This window comes from Bubalus kerabau, chromosome 3 (assembly GCF_029407905.1).
Source record: "Bubalus kerabau isolate K-KA32 ecotype Philippines breed swamp buffalo chromosome 3, PCC_UOA_SB_1v2, whole genome shotgun sequence".
Taxonomy (NCBI): Eukaryota; Metazoa; Chordata; class Mammalia; order Artiodactyla; family Bovidae; genus Bubalus; species Bubalus kerabau.
The window spans coordinates 187,658,960-187,675,244 of record NC_073626.1 but is presented as its reverse complement, the minus strand read 5'-3'; the positions used below and the strand labels follow the sequence as shown (position 1 = coordinate 187,675,244).

Below are 16,285 nucleotides of genomic sequence, written 5' to 3'. Positions count from 1 at the left end.
CAAGCTGAGCCCCAGGAATGTGGGGAGAGAAGGCCAGTCACAGAGGTGAGGTGCAGCCCCAGGCAGCCTGAGGACAGGGGAAGCCAGCCCATGCAGGGGACACAGCAGTGGCCAGCAGGGAAGACGAGGTCAGGGTCCCCCACACCTAGCCCCTTCTGTGCCTGGTCCTGACAACCATCCACCTGTTCCCTTCACCCATCCTTCGCTCTGCAGCCAGCCCGCCTCCCCCCCGATTCCTCCCCACCCCAACTCAAACTTCCTGCCTTCCCAAGCTTCTCTGTCCTTCAAGGCTCTTTTCAAATGTCAGCTTCCCCCAAGGTCTTCCCCGGTCACTACATTCACAAGCCATCTCCCTAAACTCTGAAGCCCCCACCCTCCAGCACACCAATGTGCCCCCCGACCCCAGCCTACATGATAAGGTTCCCCTCCACCAGCGTTCCAGGCAGGGCGCCCTGGGTCTCACCGCACAGAAGGTCACGTTCCAGGGGTGAGCTGTGTGGGGTTGGGGACATTTCATAGTCTCTTTGAGTCTCCTTTTTTCCCATCTGGGACCCATCCCAACCCACGGATCAAACTCCAGTCTCTACATCCCCGCACTGGTAGTTGGGTTCTTTACCACTCGTGCCCCCTGGGAAGCCCGTACACCATGGGCACCAGGGTATAAAAAGGGAACACAACTTTATTTTGTCCCTGACGGTTCTGGCGATGTGGATTTGTAATGGTTGGCATTTACTGTGTACCTAATATATGCATTAGGGCTTCCCAGGTGGCTTAGTGGTTAAGAATCTGCCTGCCAATGCAGAAGCTGCAGGAGATGCAGGTTCAATCTCTGGGTCGGGAAGATCCCCTGGAGGAGGGCATGGCAACCTACTCCAGTATTCTTGCCTGGAGAACCCCCATGGACAGAGGGGCCTGGTGGGCTAGCGACCATGGGGTCGCAAAGAGTCAAACGAGACTGAAGCGACTTGGCACACACGCACACACCCACAGTAGCAACGCTAGGACTGAAACCAAGATCTCTGATTCCACATCTCTGTTCTCAGGGGACCTCTGGAAAACAAGGAGGAAACTCGTTTGTTTCACCCAAGTAAGGTTTATTCACAAGCATTTATGTGCTCAGCTGTACTCAGAGATAACAGAAAGGCTGGGCACTCAAGCTCCGGGAGAATCTGGGGGATGAGACTCAGACACACGGACAGTGAGTGAGCGAGGCCGGGTGGCACTTTCTGAGCTCCCATCCGCCCCTCGCTAACCCCAGCCCAGCCCACCAGCAGGCATCCCTTCACCAGGGGTCAGCAGCCGGAACCTGCAGGAGCCCACCGTGACCACCAGATGGCGCTGCAGGCTGCCAAGCTGGACTCCGTCCTTGGAAGCCAGTAGGTCACCTTGGGTGGTTTTCTAGAAGGGAGTACAGCACCTGGCAGGCTAAACAGCTCGAGGGAAAGCAACAAAGGGCAAATGTACCTAGGCATCCATCACTGGGTGGGCAAAGATGGCCAGGACGCACAGAAGCCTGGAGGGACAGCCCATCAGAGACCAGGCCCAGGCGGTAACAGGCGAGGGTGGCTCCCCTGCCACCACCTGGCTCCATCTGGAGTTGAGCGAGCAAGCCCCCTGGCCTCCGCTTCCCGACGCTGAGCCCCACGTCCCAGAGAGCAGATAGTGGAGCCCTAGTCCTTCCGCATGGTGTAGCCCTGAATCACACTGTTGAAGTAAGCCGGCGTGTTGCGCTCCGGGTAGAAGAGAATCATGTAACACTTGGGGCCGAAGTAGCCCAGGCTAATGCCCAGGAGGTTCAGCACGGTGACCAGGAGGTCTAGGATGGTGACCAGCACACCGTTGTAGACGGCCATGAAGGTGCAGAGGAAGACGGAGGAGGAGAAGTAGAAGGTCATGCAGAAGGTGATGAACTTGGCCTCGTTGTAGTTGGTGGGCAGTTCCTTGCCCGTGTAGGCGAAGCCGAAGCCCAGCACGGACAGGAGCAGGTCCAGGCTGGTGTTGACCAGCAGCCCCCGGCGGTAGTTGGGGTTGCAGGACAAGATCATGATCCTGGGGTCATCGGGGTCCACGCGAGTGGTGGGCATGGTGGTCGTGGCCAGGATGCTGCTGGCCACGATGACCAACTTGAGCATCACGACGCATGCCACGAAGACATAGGGCCCGTGGTAGCGGCCCCAGAAGCTGTAGGCGCGCGGGAGGCGCCGGGCCATCTTGAAGACGCAGACGATCTGGAAGGAGCGCACAGTGATGCAGGAGATGCAGATGGTGAAGCACAGCGTGAAGAAGGCCTGGCGGAAGATGCAGGACGACACCGTGGGCGGCCCCACGTACACGGGCACCGCCATGTATGCCATCAGCAGCGGCGCCAGCATCAGGAAGCACATGGGCCCGCCCGCCGAGCGGACCACGGGCGTCCGAACGTGCCTCCAGAAGATGATCACGATGGCCAGGGTGCTGAGGAAGCCCAGGGCGGCCAGCATAACCACGACGATGGTGGGGGACTCGTCCCATTCGAGGAAGGCCAGCTGCCGCTTGAAGCAGGAGGTGTCTCCCCTGTGGGACCACTCGGAGCTTGGGCAGGGCTGGCAGTCAAATTCATCTGCAAGAGCCCAGGGCAGCTCCTGTCAGCTAAACACGCCTTCTCAGCGTCCACCTTCTCCAGGGCTGCACCAGGCCTGGTCCCCATTGGAGGGAGACAGAGCTATGGGCCACCAATGCTCACTGACACCCCCTGGCTCATCAACCCCTCACAGCAACCCCATTTCACAGATGAGGAAACTGAAGGTCAGCCAGTTAAAGTCACAAAGCCAAGAGAGTTACAGAGGCAAGATTTGAACCAAGGTCTCCTTGACTCACTCAGTTAGTAAAGAATCTGCCTGCAGTGCAGGAGACCCCAGTTCAATTTCTGGGTCAGGAAGATCTGCTGAAGAAGCGATAGGCTACCCACTCCAGTATTCTTGGGCTTCCCTGTTGGCTCAGCTGGTAAAGAATCCGCCTGCAATGCAGGAGACCCGGGTTCAATCCCTGGGTTGGGAAGATCCCCTGGAGAAGGGACAGGCTACCCACTCCAGTATTCTGGCCTGGAGAGTTCCATGGACTGTACAGTCCATGAGGTCGCAAGGAGTTGGACACGACTGAGCGACTCTCACTGACTCCTTGACTCAGCCTAACAACTGTAATTCTTTCTTTCCAAGATCTCATCCTCTGGTGGGAAATATACAGTCCTCAGTCTTGGACACCTGTGTCCCCGGGGAGACTGCCAAGACTGCAAAGGGGAAAGGCCTGAGGGAGACCCCCTCAGGGCAGGACAGGTGCAGGGCCCGTTTGTGGGCCCTGGAGTCATACCTACGGTTTGGTTGAGGAAGGTGCCCGGGAGGCAGTCAATACACTCGAAGCAGCAAGGGTGCAGGCCCACCGGCTTTTTCTTCTGCCCAGGTTGGCAGCTTCTGGAGCACATAGACACAGGGATCTGGGGGGAGGAGGGCAGAAGACCCTGAGTCCTCCTTCCCGCTCTCTGGGGGACCCTCCTCTCCCATCTCATCCCCAGAAGGATGCTCCCAGGAGGGAAACTGGCCCTGTTGGGGAGGGGCAGGTGTCAGGACTGCCGCTGGAACTGGACCGTTATAGAGACGCTCTTAGCTTTGCCCAGCAAAGACCTAATCTACCTTCTTCAGGACACAGCACTCAGCTGCTGAGATGGAGACCTTCTGAGGTTGCTGAGTGAACAGTGTGTGACTCTGGAGCTCCTAGAAGTCCTCTTATTTCTGGGGGGGTCGGGGGGAGGTGGAGAACTTGCCTGAGGAAGGATCTGGGAGATGGAGAGAATGAGACCCTGGATCCAGCCTTGCCTGAAGCCTCACGGTCAACCCTGGAGTCTTCCATGATGCAAGGCAATAAGTTAACTTTTTATTTATATCACTTTCTGTCACTTGCCACCAGGAGTCCTACTTAATGCAGCTTTATGGAGGGGCAGGGTTGTCTGGAGAACAAGAGCCAGCAGGCAGTGGCCACATCTATAGGTTTTACTGCTGTATTCCTTAGAACAGAGGAGGCTGCCAATGACTGTTCGTTAAGTGAATGAATTACAAGTAGAGGAAACAGTAAGAGCAAGGGGGTGGACAAGAGGCAGGGGTTGGCATTTTCGGAAAGAGGGCGTGTCTAAGCCTGGCTGAAGCCAGGATGCTCTGGGAGAGGGTGGGGAGAGTGGGAGGTTGGACTAAGACACTAAAAAGGTAGGGTCAAGGGGCCTCAGCCATGCACGCTTCTTGAGTGGGGAGTGGCCTAATTAGATTCGGGTTGTATAAAAATTATCCTGGCTGCACGGCGCTGGAGCGGCAAGCGGCCAAGAGGAGCTACCCCATGTCCAAGGTCAGTTGCATTGGCTGCGCTTTGCTGGAGCAGCCGTGAAGAGATACCCCACGCCCAAGGTAAGAGAAACTCCAGTAAGTAGGCGCTGAGAGAGGGCATCAGAGCGGCAGACAGACTGAAACCACAATCACAGAAAACTAGCCAATCTGATCACATGGACCACAGCCTTGTCTAACTCAATGAAACTCAGCCAGGCCATGTGGGGCCACCCAAGATGGACAGGTCATGGTGGAGAGGTCAGACAGAATGTGGTCCACTGGAGAAGGGAATGGCAAACCACTTCAGTATTCTTGCCTTGAGAACCGCATGAACAGTATGAAAAGGCAAAATGATAGGATACTGAAAGAGGAACTCCCCAGGTCAGTAGGTGCCCAATATGCTACTGCAGATCAGTGGAGAAATAACTCCAGAAAGAATTAAGGGATGGAGCCAAAGCAAAAAGAATACCCAGTTGTGGATGTGACTGGTGATAGAAGCAAGGTCTGATGCTGTAAAGAGCAATATTGCATAGGAACCTGGAATGTTAGGTCCATGAATCAAGGCAAATTGGAAGTGGTCAAACAGGAGATAACAAGAGTGAATGTCAACACGCTAGGAATCAGTGAACTAAAATGGACTGGAATGGGTGAATTTAACTCAGATGACCATTATATCTACTACTGTGGGCAGGAGCCCTTAGAAGAAATGGAGTACCCATCTTAGACTACAAAAGAGTCCAAAATGCAGTACTTGGATGCAACCTCAAAAATGACAGAATGATCTCTGTTCGTTTCCAAGGCAAACCATTCAATATCACAGTAATCCAAGTCTATGCCCCAACCAGTAACACTGAAGAAGTTGAAGCTGAATGGTTCTATGAAGACCTACAAGACCTTTTAGAACTAACACCCAAAAAAGATGTCTTTTTCATTATAGGGGACTGGAATGCAAAAGTAGGAAGTCAAGAAATACCTGGAGTAACAGGCAATGGCCTTGGAGTACAGAATGAAGCAGGACAAAGGCTAATAGAGTTTTGCCAAGAGAATGCACTGGTCATAGCAAACACCCTCGTCCAACATCACAAGAGAAGACTCTGCACATGGACATCACCAGATGGCCAACACTGAAATCAGATTGATTATATTCTTTGCAGCCAAAGATGGAGAAGCTCTATACAGTCAGCAAAAACAAGACCAGGAGCTGACTGTGGCTCAGATCATGAACTCCTTATTGCCAAATTCAGACTTAAATTGAAGAAAGTAGGGAAAACCACTAGACCATTCAGGTATGACCTAAATCAGGTCCCTTATGATTATACAGTGGAAGTGAGAAATAGATTTAAGGGACTAGATCTGATAGACAGAGTGCCTGATGAACTATGGACGGAGGTTTGTGACATTGTACAGGAGACAGGGAGCAAGACCATCCCCAAGAAAAAGAAATGCATAAAAGCAAAATGGCTGTCTGAGGAGGCCTTACAAATAGCTGTGAAAAGAAGTGAAGCAAAAAGCAAAGGAGAAAAGGAAAGATATAGGCATCTGAATGCAGAGTTCCAAAGAATAGCAAGAAGAGATAAGAAACAGTTTTCAGTGCAAAGAAATAGAGGAAAATAATAGAATAGGAAAGACTGGAGATCTCTTCAGGAAAATTAGAGATACCAAGGGAACATTTCATGCAAAGATGGGCAGAAGAAAAGACAGAAATTGTATGGACCTGACAGAAGCAGAAGATATTAAGAAGAGGTGGCAAGAATACACAGAAGAACTGTACAGAAAAGATCATGATCCAGATAATCATGATGGTGTGATCACTGACCTAGAGCCAGACATCCTGGAATGTGAAGTCACGTGGGCCTTAGGAAGCATCACTACAAACAAAGCTAGTGGAGGTGATTGAATTCCAACTGAGCTATTTCAAATCCTAAACGATGATGCTGTGAAAGTGCTGCACTCAATATGTTAGCAAATTTGGAAAACTCAGCAGTGGCCACAGGACTGGAAAAGGTCAGTTTTCATTCCAATACCAAAGAAAGGCAATGCCAAAGAATGCGGAAACTACCGCACAATTGCAGTCATCTAACATGCTAGCAAAGTAATGCTCAAAATTCTCCAAGCTAGGCTTCAACAGTACGTGAACCGTGAACTTCCAGATGTTCAAGCTGGTTTTAGAAAAGGCAGAGGAACCAGAGATCAAATTGCCAACATCCACTGGATCATTGAAAAAGCAAGAAAGTTCCAGAAAAACATCTATTTCTACTTTGTTGACTATGCCAAAGCCTTTGACTGTGTGGATCACAATAAACTGTGGAAAATTCTTCAACAGATGGGAATACTAGACAACCTGACCTGCCTCTTGAGAAATCTGTATGCAGGTCTGGAAGCAACAGTTAGAACTGGACATGGAACAACAGACTGGTTCCAAATAGGAAAAGGAGTATGTCAAGGCTGTACACTGTCACCCTGCTTATTTAACTTATATGCAGAGTACATCATGAGAAACGCTGGACTGGAAGAAGCACAAGCTGGAATCAAGATTGCCAGGAGAAATATCGATCACCTCAGATATGCAGATGACATCACTCTTATGGCAGAAAGTGAAGAAGAACTAAAGCATCTCTTGATGAAAGTGAAAGAGGAGAGTGAAAAAGTTGGCTTAAAGCTCAACATTCAGAAACCTAAGGTCATGGCATCTGGTCCCATCACCTCATGGCAAATAGATGGGGAAACAGTGGCTGACTTTATTTTGGGGGGCTCCAAAATCACTGCAGATAGTGATTGCAGCCATGAAATTAAAAGACGCTTACTCATTGGAAGGAAATTTATGACCAACCTAGACAGTATATTAAAAAGCAGAGACATTACTTTGCCAACAAAGGTCCATCTAGTCAAAGCAATGGTTTTTCCAGTAGTTGTGGATGTGAGAGTTGGACTATAAAAAAAGCTGAGTGCCGAAGAACTGATGTTTTTGAACTGTGGTGTCGGAGAAGACTCTTGAGAGTCCCTTGGACTGCAAGGAGATCCAACCAGTCCATCCTAAAGGAGATCAGTCCTGGGTGTTCATTGGAAGGACTGATGTTGAAGCTGAAACTCCAATACTTTGGCCACCTGATGCGAAGAGCTGACTCATTTGAAAAGACCCTGATGCTGGGAAAGACTGAGGGCAGGAGGAGAAGGGGACAGCAGAGGATGAGATGTTTGGATGGCATCACTGACGCAATTGACGTGAGTTTGAGTGAACTCCGGGAGTTGGTGATGGACAGGGAGGCCTGGCGTGCTGCAGTCCACGGGGTCACAAAGAGTCGGGCACGACTGAGCGACTAAGCAACAATAGCATCTATTTTCCGGGATTAGCATGAGAGTTGAAGTCTTCAATCCACGCATGTCCTGAGCCCCTTGGCCCTGAGGAGCCAGAAAGCCCTGAACGTGGGCAGTTCTCTGTCAGGGGAAGAAGGCCAGGACCCCAGACGATACACCCACTCATAGAGACGCCCCCACTTATCAATAATGAACCCAGGTCAAAGGGCCCTCCCACCCCAGCTCCAGCCCTGGGGCCCCGCCCCCAGGCCCCCTGAGGCTGACCGTGTTGTTGGGGGTGTTCCAGGAGATGTCATGGATGTGCTTCAGCTGCCGCTTGGATGGCTGGTAGGAGGCGACGCTCCGAAAAGGGTTCTGGCTCAGGTCCCATTGCCACTGGATGATCTCCAGGTGCAGGGACAGGTCCCCTTGCTCGTTGAAGAAGATCTGGTGGCCCAGGAGGGTGAAGTTGACCTTCCTGATCTCCAGAAGCAGCTAGAGGGGCCCGAGGGAAGGCAAGTGGAGCTGGCATCAGAGGTCAGGCCAGACCCCGGAAAAAGTCTACCAGCCCGTGGGCCTTGAATTCTATATCTATAAAACGGGGCTGATAAAACTGCAAAAATGTGGCAGTCTGGAGGCAGTGGCTGAGAGATCTGACTTTAGAGCCAGATACACCTGGGTTTTCGCAGCCCATCTACCTCCTGCTGTGAGGCCTTGGACCTGTCAGTTAACCTCTATAAACCCCCAGATTCTTCTTCAGCAAAGCGGGAGTCAAAAAAAGCCTAATCTTCTGGGCTCTGAAGCAATCAGTGAGTGAATCTCCACTAGAGGCTCAGAACAGTGCCTAGAAAATAGTCGGCACTCACCTCCTAGGAGACGCCAATATGATTCCTTTTCCCTGGAAGTCATTTTGGCCATCCCTCTGTGACCCAATACCTGGGGTTCAGAGTCCATTGCCTCTTCCACCTGCCTGGATCTTCCCTGCCCCCCTGGGTCCTGCCTGCGACCCCACACTTTGGAGCTAACTCTCGTTAGGAGAGGATAAAGATGGGGGTGGGAGGTGGCTGAGCAACAGAATGGGCAGAGCTTCCAAACTGTGAGAAAGCCAGTGAACTGTTTAAGCAGAGATGTCTGACAGTGGGCAGAAAGTGTACATCTCTGGTCTGTATCTCCTCTAGGTCCTCAGTGAACCCTTCTCTGCTTTCCGAAGGCGCATGGCAGAATGTGCCTATGCACATGCGTAAACCAGGAACGCACAGCTTTCAATTTCAGGTCTGAATCAAGGCGAGGTAGAACTGGAACAAGAAGATCAATAAACCTGAGAGCTAATCGGACGCTACAAGCCCAGCCTCAGCGCCTTCACCCTGGCGAGGCTGTGTGGGGAACTGGGGCTCCCGCTGCCTGCGGAGATTCCTGCTAGAGAATGTCACCCAACTCTTGGTCCCAGGACAGATTCTCGTGGATGGGGATGATTAATTTTTAACAAAGGTATTCTGTTTTGTCACCACGAAGGACTCCTATGTGCCCGGAGGCAGGGCGTGCGCCCTGGTCTCTTCCACTCACTTGCCCAGAACCTCACCAGAAGGTGAGGCCGGAGCTGAGCGCTGAGCGCTCGGCGGTCTCCATGACAACCACGGACTCTGCGCCTGCTCCTTGAGGCCCTTGGTACCCCGCGGGCCGGACCTCACCTGCCAAGGGTAGACCACATCCCTGCGGCAGCCGCTCTGGTTGCAGCCCAGGAGACTGTGCAGCGCATGCGCCACGGCATAGACGGAGGAGTACACGCTGTAGACCACGCGCTCGCCGGAGAGCGTGAGGATGCTGTTGAAGGACTCGGTGGTGTTCAGACAGGTGTCGCACTCCTGGTTGCAGTTGGCACTGCTCCTGTTGAGCGCGGGCCGGCCCACCTGGGAGCGGCGCACGCGGAACTCGCTGAAGCCCGGGATGGGCACGCTTTGGGTGGTGATGCCCAGGAAGGTGCCGGCGCGCTGCAGCTCGGTGAGGTTGTGCAGCACCGGGTCGATGGCCCAGGACTCGGAGGCGATCCACACGGCGCCCGTTAAGTTCTGGCGCAGCACCTCGCGGAAGAAGTTGTGCAGGGCCAGCTCTGGCGAAAACACCACCACGACGCGCGCCGTGCTCTGCTGCAGCTTGCCCACAATGGCCTCCAGACGCTCCTGGTCCTGCGGCGTCATGGTCTGGTTGGGCTGCGGCGTGGGCAGCGTCTCCTGGAAGGCGATGCAGATGTCACCGTGCGCCAGGCGCTGGCTGAGCAGGTGGCTGTTCTCGCGGCCGTAGTCGTCACCGCTGGCCAGCACGACGATCCAATTCCAGCGGAAGTGCAGCAGCATCTGCACCATGGCCTCCGTCTGGTGATCCGCGCCCGGCACGGTGCGTAGCACCGCGGGGAACCTGCCCTTGTTGCCCAGCTCGTCGTTGATGGCGCTGTACGTGATCTGCAGAGCGGAGGGTCCTCGGGCATTAGCAGAGGGTGGGGCTGGGGGTCGGGGATGGGGGAGGATGGGGATGCGGGGTGGCGGGAAGCTCACCGGCAAGGTTCCCTTCCTCCTTCACCTCCCTTAAGCCTCCATCCAGGTTCCCCCTCCCCCGCTTCACCTGCCCCCCCCCACCCCCGCCCCTGCAACGTGGCCCACCTCCCTTAACTTTGACTTGACTTTCCCTGACGTCGCTGGTGGCTCAGATAGTAAAGCGTCTGCCTACAGTGCGGGAGACCCGGGTATCCCTGGGTCGGGAAGATCCCCTGGAGAAGGAAATGCAACCCACTCCAGTACTGTTGCCCGGAGAATCCCATGGGATGGAGGAGCCTGGTAGGCTACATACAGTCCATGGTTTGCAAAGAGCCGGACTCGACTGAGCGACTTCACTTTCCTTTTCCTTTTTCCCTTTGCTCCACTGCTCACTTGCTATCACCCTGTATCACATCCTGATTTGCACGGGTCCCTCCATCTGTCCCCCCAGAAGGTCAGCTCTATGAGGACAGACTTCTGTGCCTCCACAGCTCATCACCAACACCTGCAATGGTGCCTGGCTCGGCACATGCTCAGTACACACTCATTACATGAATGAAAGAGTGAGTTCAGCCCTGACTGGATGCTTCAGGTAAGACTGTCAACATTTATTGAGCACCTACAATGAGTCAGAACCTTGGTGCTTGATGTCATAAAGACAACAGTAACAATTACAGTATTTGTAACTGCCCACTGTCGGCCAAGTCCTGTGCTAGCGGCTCTTTAACGAGCAGATATTTTATGCCATTTACGCCTTTCTGATCATGATGAGGAAACTAGAATAGCAGCAGTAGTTGTGGCCACCAACTCCGCTCCTCTTGCTTGGAAAAGCTCATGGACAGAGGAGCCTGGCAAGCTACAGTCCATGGGATCACAAAGAGTCGGACACGACTGAGCGACTAACACACACACACACAGTAATTCTACAGCACTTTTGTGAGGACCTGCCATGAGCAGACTCCATGCTAGGAAGCTATGCAGAGTGGTACAGGACGCTTTCTGAGCTTTCATTCTCATGCAAGATGCTTTACATAACAAGGGCAACATTACTGACTACCTACTGTGTGCTAGAAATTCTTAGCTAGGGTGAATGCTTTAATCTGCAGACAGTCCAAAGATAGGACTCTTATCTCTCCACTCTAGAGATGCAGAAACTGAGGCTTGGGAGAGTTGAGAGATTGGCTCGAGGTCTCACAACGGCCAAGATTCAGAGGCAAGGTGCACACCAGGTCTGTCTGCCTCCAGAGCCTGAACTCTCAACCAACAGGCTGGCTGCCTGCCAGGGCTGGGGTGGATATCCTGACCTTGCTTCCGCTCCCCCAGGCATCCCCTGTAGGTACTGGTCAGGGTGGTAAGCCCTCTGGACAAGCCCTCCTCTGCAGCCCCAGGGCCTCACCTGTGGAAGGAGGAAGAGGGAGAGGAAGTTGGCCACAGTCTTGGTGGACTCGGAGTTGTCGGGACCTATGATGGCCACCACGCGGGGCACATAGTGGCTGTAGTCCTCCTGGATGGGCAGGAAGTAGTCATCCTGTGACAGGAAGTAGAGCACGGGCTGGACGTTGTTGGACATGTAGCAGGAGTCCACCATCTCATAGCCCAGCAGCACGTCGGGCAGCAGGCTGCTGTCGTTGTTGATCTCCTCTACCGCGAAGCGCATGGCCTGCATGAGGTTGTAGCCCAGCACCTTCATCTCGTACCTGGAGGGGCCGCCGTGGGCAGGGTGGGCAACAGGTCCAGGGTGGGAAGGGGGGCGGGCGGGTGAGCCAGCCTGTCCCTCCTGCCTGCAGTAGGAAAACCAAGGCATCGCCCAAGAGGAAACCACTCCAAAGGGTGCTGGCGTCGTTATATCATTTTCACCACCCCACAGCTCTGGGATCACCATCGTCCCTGTGACCACCTCTGACACCAGGACCTCTGTGGCCATCAGTCACTTACCACTTCTACCAGCACCAACATCCCTATGGCCTATACCATCACTCGATCAACGTCCATCAATGTGACCATCATCCTACCATGGCCTCCACCATCACCATCACCACCATGACCATCATCACCTGCTATTTCTATCGTGGATATCATCACCATTGCCATCATGGGCACCCCATGTCCGAAACCATCATTATCAATACCACTATCATCACCACCACCACCACCATCACCACCATCACCATCACCACCACCTCCATCATCACCATCATGATCACCACCAGGACCACCACCACCACCATGACAACCATCACCATCGTCACTACCACAACCACCTCTACAATCACCATCACCACCACCACCACCACCATCACCACCACCACCACCACCATCACCACCACCACCACCACCATCACCATCACCACCACCTCCATCATCACCATCATGATCACCACCAGGACCACCACCACCATCACCACCACCACCATGACCACCATCACCACCATCACAACCATCACCATCGTCACTACCACCACCACCTCTACAATCACCACCACCACCATCACCACCACCATCACCACCACCATCACCACCAGCATCACCATCACCACCACCGCCACTATCACCATCACCACCACCACCATCACCATGATCACCATCACCATCACCACCACCACCACCATCACCACCACCACCACCATCACCACCACCACCACCATCACCACCATCATGATCACCACCAGGACCACCACCACCACCATCACCACCATCACCATCGTCACTACCACAACCACCTCTACAATCACCATCACCACCACCACCACCACCATCACCACCACCACCACCACCATCACCACCACCACCACCATCACCACCATCACCACCACCATCACCACCATCATGATCACCACCATGACCACCACCACCACCACCACCACCACCATCACCATCATCACTACCACAACCACCTCTACAATCACCATCACCATCATCACCATCACCATCACCACCATCACCACCACCACCACCACCACCATCACCATCATCACCATCATGATCACCATCACCACCACCACCATCACCACCATCACCACCATCATGATCACCACCATGACCACCACCACCACCACCACCACCATCACCACCATCATGATCACCACCAGGACCACCACCACCACCATCACCACCATCACCATCGTCACTACCACAACCACCTCTACAATCACCATCACCATCATCACCATCACCACCATCACCACCACCACCACCAACACCATCATCACCATCATGATCACCATCACCACCACCACCATCACCATCACCACCACCACCAACACCATCATCACCATCATGATCACCATCACCACCACCACCATCACCACCATCACCACCACCACCAACACCATCATCACCATCATGATCACCACCAGGACCACCACCACCACCATCACCACCACCACCAACACCAACACCAACACCATCATCACCATCATCATCACCACCAGGACCACCACCAATACCATCATCACCATCAGGACCACCACCACCACCACCATCACCACCACCACCAACACAATGACCACCACCATCACCACCTCTACAATCACCATCACCACCTCTTTCTCCATCACCACCACCATCACCACCACCACCACCACCATCACCACCATCACCACCATCATCACCATCACCACCACCACCACCACCATCACCACCATTACCATCACCACCATCACCATCACCACCATCACCACCTCTACAATCACCATCAGCACCTCCTCCTCCATTACCACCACCACCACCACCACATCACCACCGCCCACCATCACCGCCCTGCCACCACCACTTCCAGCCTTATGCTAGAGACTCACTCCTTGCACTTGGGCACCTTCAGGTAGTTGAGATGGACAATGCCCTTCACATTGGCATGGAGGGTGAAGAGGCCACCTAGGAGGTAATCACCAGGCAGGAAGAACTCTGAATTCTCCGCTGGCTCAGCCAGGGCTTGCAGCAGGAACAGCAGGGAGCAGGCTGCCCTGCCCTGGGGTCCCATGGCTGGGAAATGGAGGTCTCAGAGGTGGCTCTGCCTCCTGGAGAGCTGACAGCCTGACCCAGGGGATTTGCACAGACATTTACATACTGCTCCTGTTGCTGTCCATGGGGCAGGAAAGCACCTGGGACAGGTAGAGAGGTTAGTGGGCTCTGGGGAAAGAGGAGGCTGGGATTAGGATGAGCCTTCTGTCACTTGGATGAGATCACATCTTCCTAATGTTTCAAACATTTGGGAGTGAAGGACATTCAGTTCAGTTCAGTCTCTCAGTCATGTCTGATTCTCTGCGACCCCATGGACTGCAGCACGCCAGGCCTCCCTGTCCATCACCAACTCCCAGAGTCTACCCAAACTCATGTCCATTGAGTCGGTGATGCCATCCAACCATCTCATCCTCTGTCATCCCCTTCTCCTCCCAGCTTCAATCTTTCCCAGCATCAGGGTCTTTTCTAATGAGTCAGCCCTTCGCATTGGGTGGCCAAAGTACTGGAGTTTCAGCTTGAGCATCAGTCCTTCCAATGAATATTCAAGACTGATTTCCTTTAGGATTGACTGGTCTGATCTTGCAGTGCAAGGGACTCTGAAGAGTCTTCTCCAACACCACAGTTCCAAAGCTGTGAAGGACATAGATGCTCCCGTTAGGAGACAGAGTAGGGGGACAAATGGAGCCCACACTTGAGCCTGACCCAGCTGGGGCTGGCATGTGGTCCTGTATCCCACACCTGACCCATCGTAGTTGTTCTAAAACAGCAGCCCCAGTACTAAGAGTCAGGCATCACCCTGAGAGCTTGTCATCCACCATCTCATTCACTGCTCACAATAACTGGAACTGTTGCCAACCCCATTTCACAGATGAGGAGACTGAGGCAGAGAAGCTAAGAAACTCACTGTCAGTTGTACAACCAAGAGAGCTGGGGTTCACAACCTCAAGGCCTGGCTCCTAACCTCCATGCCATGTTACATTGAAAGGGCCTTGCTTTAAATATATATATATATATTCATTTATTTGGTTGCGTTGGGTGTTGGTTGCAGCAGGCGGGACCGTCACGGAGCCATGTGGGAGCTTTGGATCTTTCCTTGCAGGGCCAGACTCCCTGGTTGCTGTGCGGGGGCCCAGTTGTGGCACTCCAGCTTAGCCGCTCTGTGGCATGTGGGATCTGAGATCCGCAACTAGGAATCAAACCCACGTCCCCTGCACTGCAAGGTGGATTCTTAACCACTGACCACCAAGGAAGTCCTGAGGGCCTGGCTTTTGATAAAAGCAGCACAACAGCAGGCAAGAGATTGGGAGGTTGGGGGCAGGGGCCGAGGGGCGGGCCTCTGTCAGCCCGATAGTCCATCAGTCAGCTCTGCAGAGGGACCCTGCCGGGTGTCCCGTCGATCCAGCACCCAGGGGCAGGCGTTGTGGCAGAAAGGAAAGTTAAAAATTCCTAACGTTGATGGTGACTCCCCCCAAGGAATAAGATGGAGGGAGATGGCTCCAGCAAACCAGGAACCTGCTTGGATCAGCGATCCTTGTCCACAGAGTGCTGTTTTGGTCCTTTCTGGTCCCAACAATGCACACGTTCCTTAAGGGCCTGCTCTATAATGGCCAGACGGGACGGGTCTGTCACAGGCCCGAGCCCTGCTCCTGGGGCCCAGGGTCGTGGGGGGAGGAGGCTCTAAGGGACACAGAGGGGACTGGAGACCCAGCACTGTCCCCCTGCGCACCCTGCCGAGTCCTGCCGCTCCTTCCACAGTCCGCTGGAGCCTCGCCTCCTCCTAGAGGCCTTGCGTGGCCCCAGTTCACAGACACTGCTTCCACTCTGCCCTGCAGTGCCCCTCCCGTCTGGACCAGCGCTGGGCCCCCGGGAGCAGACCTATGTCCTTGACCGGCTCCTGCTGAAGCATGAGTCTACACTCCGGGAACCTCGAGGTAACCTGACTCCAGCCGGCCTGGACGGGACATCTGCTCTGTGTGCTGTGCGACTGTGGGCAGGTTACTCAACCTCTCTGAGTCTCTTTTTGCTACCGAAACAGGCCTGATAACTCCAGCCTCATGAGATCAGTGTGGGAATCAGGTAAAACGGCGTATGTGACCTGCAGGGCGCACAGCAAACCCTGGGGAAAGGTGAACTGGCCAGAAGTGCGAGATTGTCCTT

General features: G+C 53.8%; 1 protein-coding gene across 1 annotated transcript; it reads right to left on the bottom strand.

Annotated features, from left to right (window-relative positions):
- Window positions 1-1,670: 1,670 nt before the first annotated feature.
- Window positions 1,671-14,147, bottom strand: TAS1R2 (taste 1 receptor member 2). The gene is made up of 6 exons (XM_055574879.1): window positions 13,966-14,147; window positions 11,565-11,865; window positions 9,329-10,096; window positions 7,926-8,135; window positions 3,346-3,469; window positions 1,671-2,599 (listed from the first exon to the last, which is right to left on the bottom strand). The coding sequence occupies exons 1-6, from the start codon at window positions 14,145-14,147 to the stop codon at window positions 1,671-1,673; spliced, it is 2,514 nt and encodes an 837-aa protein (XP_055430854.1).
- Between the last annotated feature and the right edge of the window lie 2,138 nt (window positions 14,148-16,285).

Excerpts from the sequence above, each read along its gene's own strand:
- TAS1R2 (XM_055574879.1), bottom strand. The coding sequence starts at position 14,147 with ATGGGACCCCAGGGCAGGGCAGCCTGCTCCCTGCTGTTCCTGCTGCAA. Across the intron at positions 11,866-13,965 it reads AAGGTGCCCAAGTGCAAGGA|GTACGAGATGAAGGTGCTGG; the intron begins GTGAGTCTCTAG and ends CGGCCCCTCCAG. Across the intron at positions 10,097-11,564 it reads CCCTCTTCCTCCTTCCACAG|ATCACGTACAGCGCCATCAA; the intron begins GTGAGGCCCTGG and ends TCCGCTCTGCAG.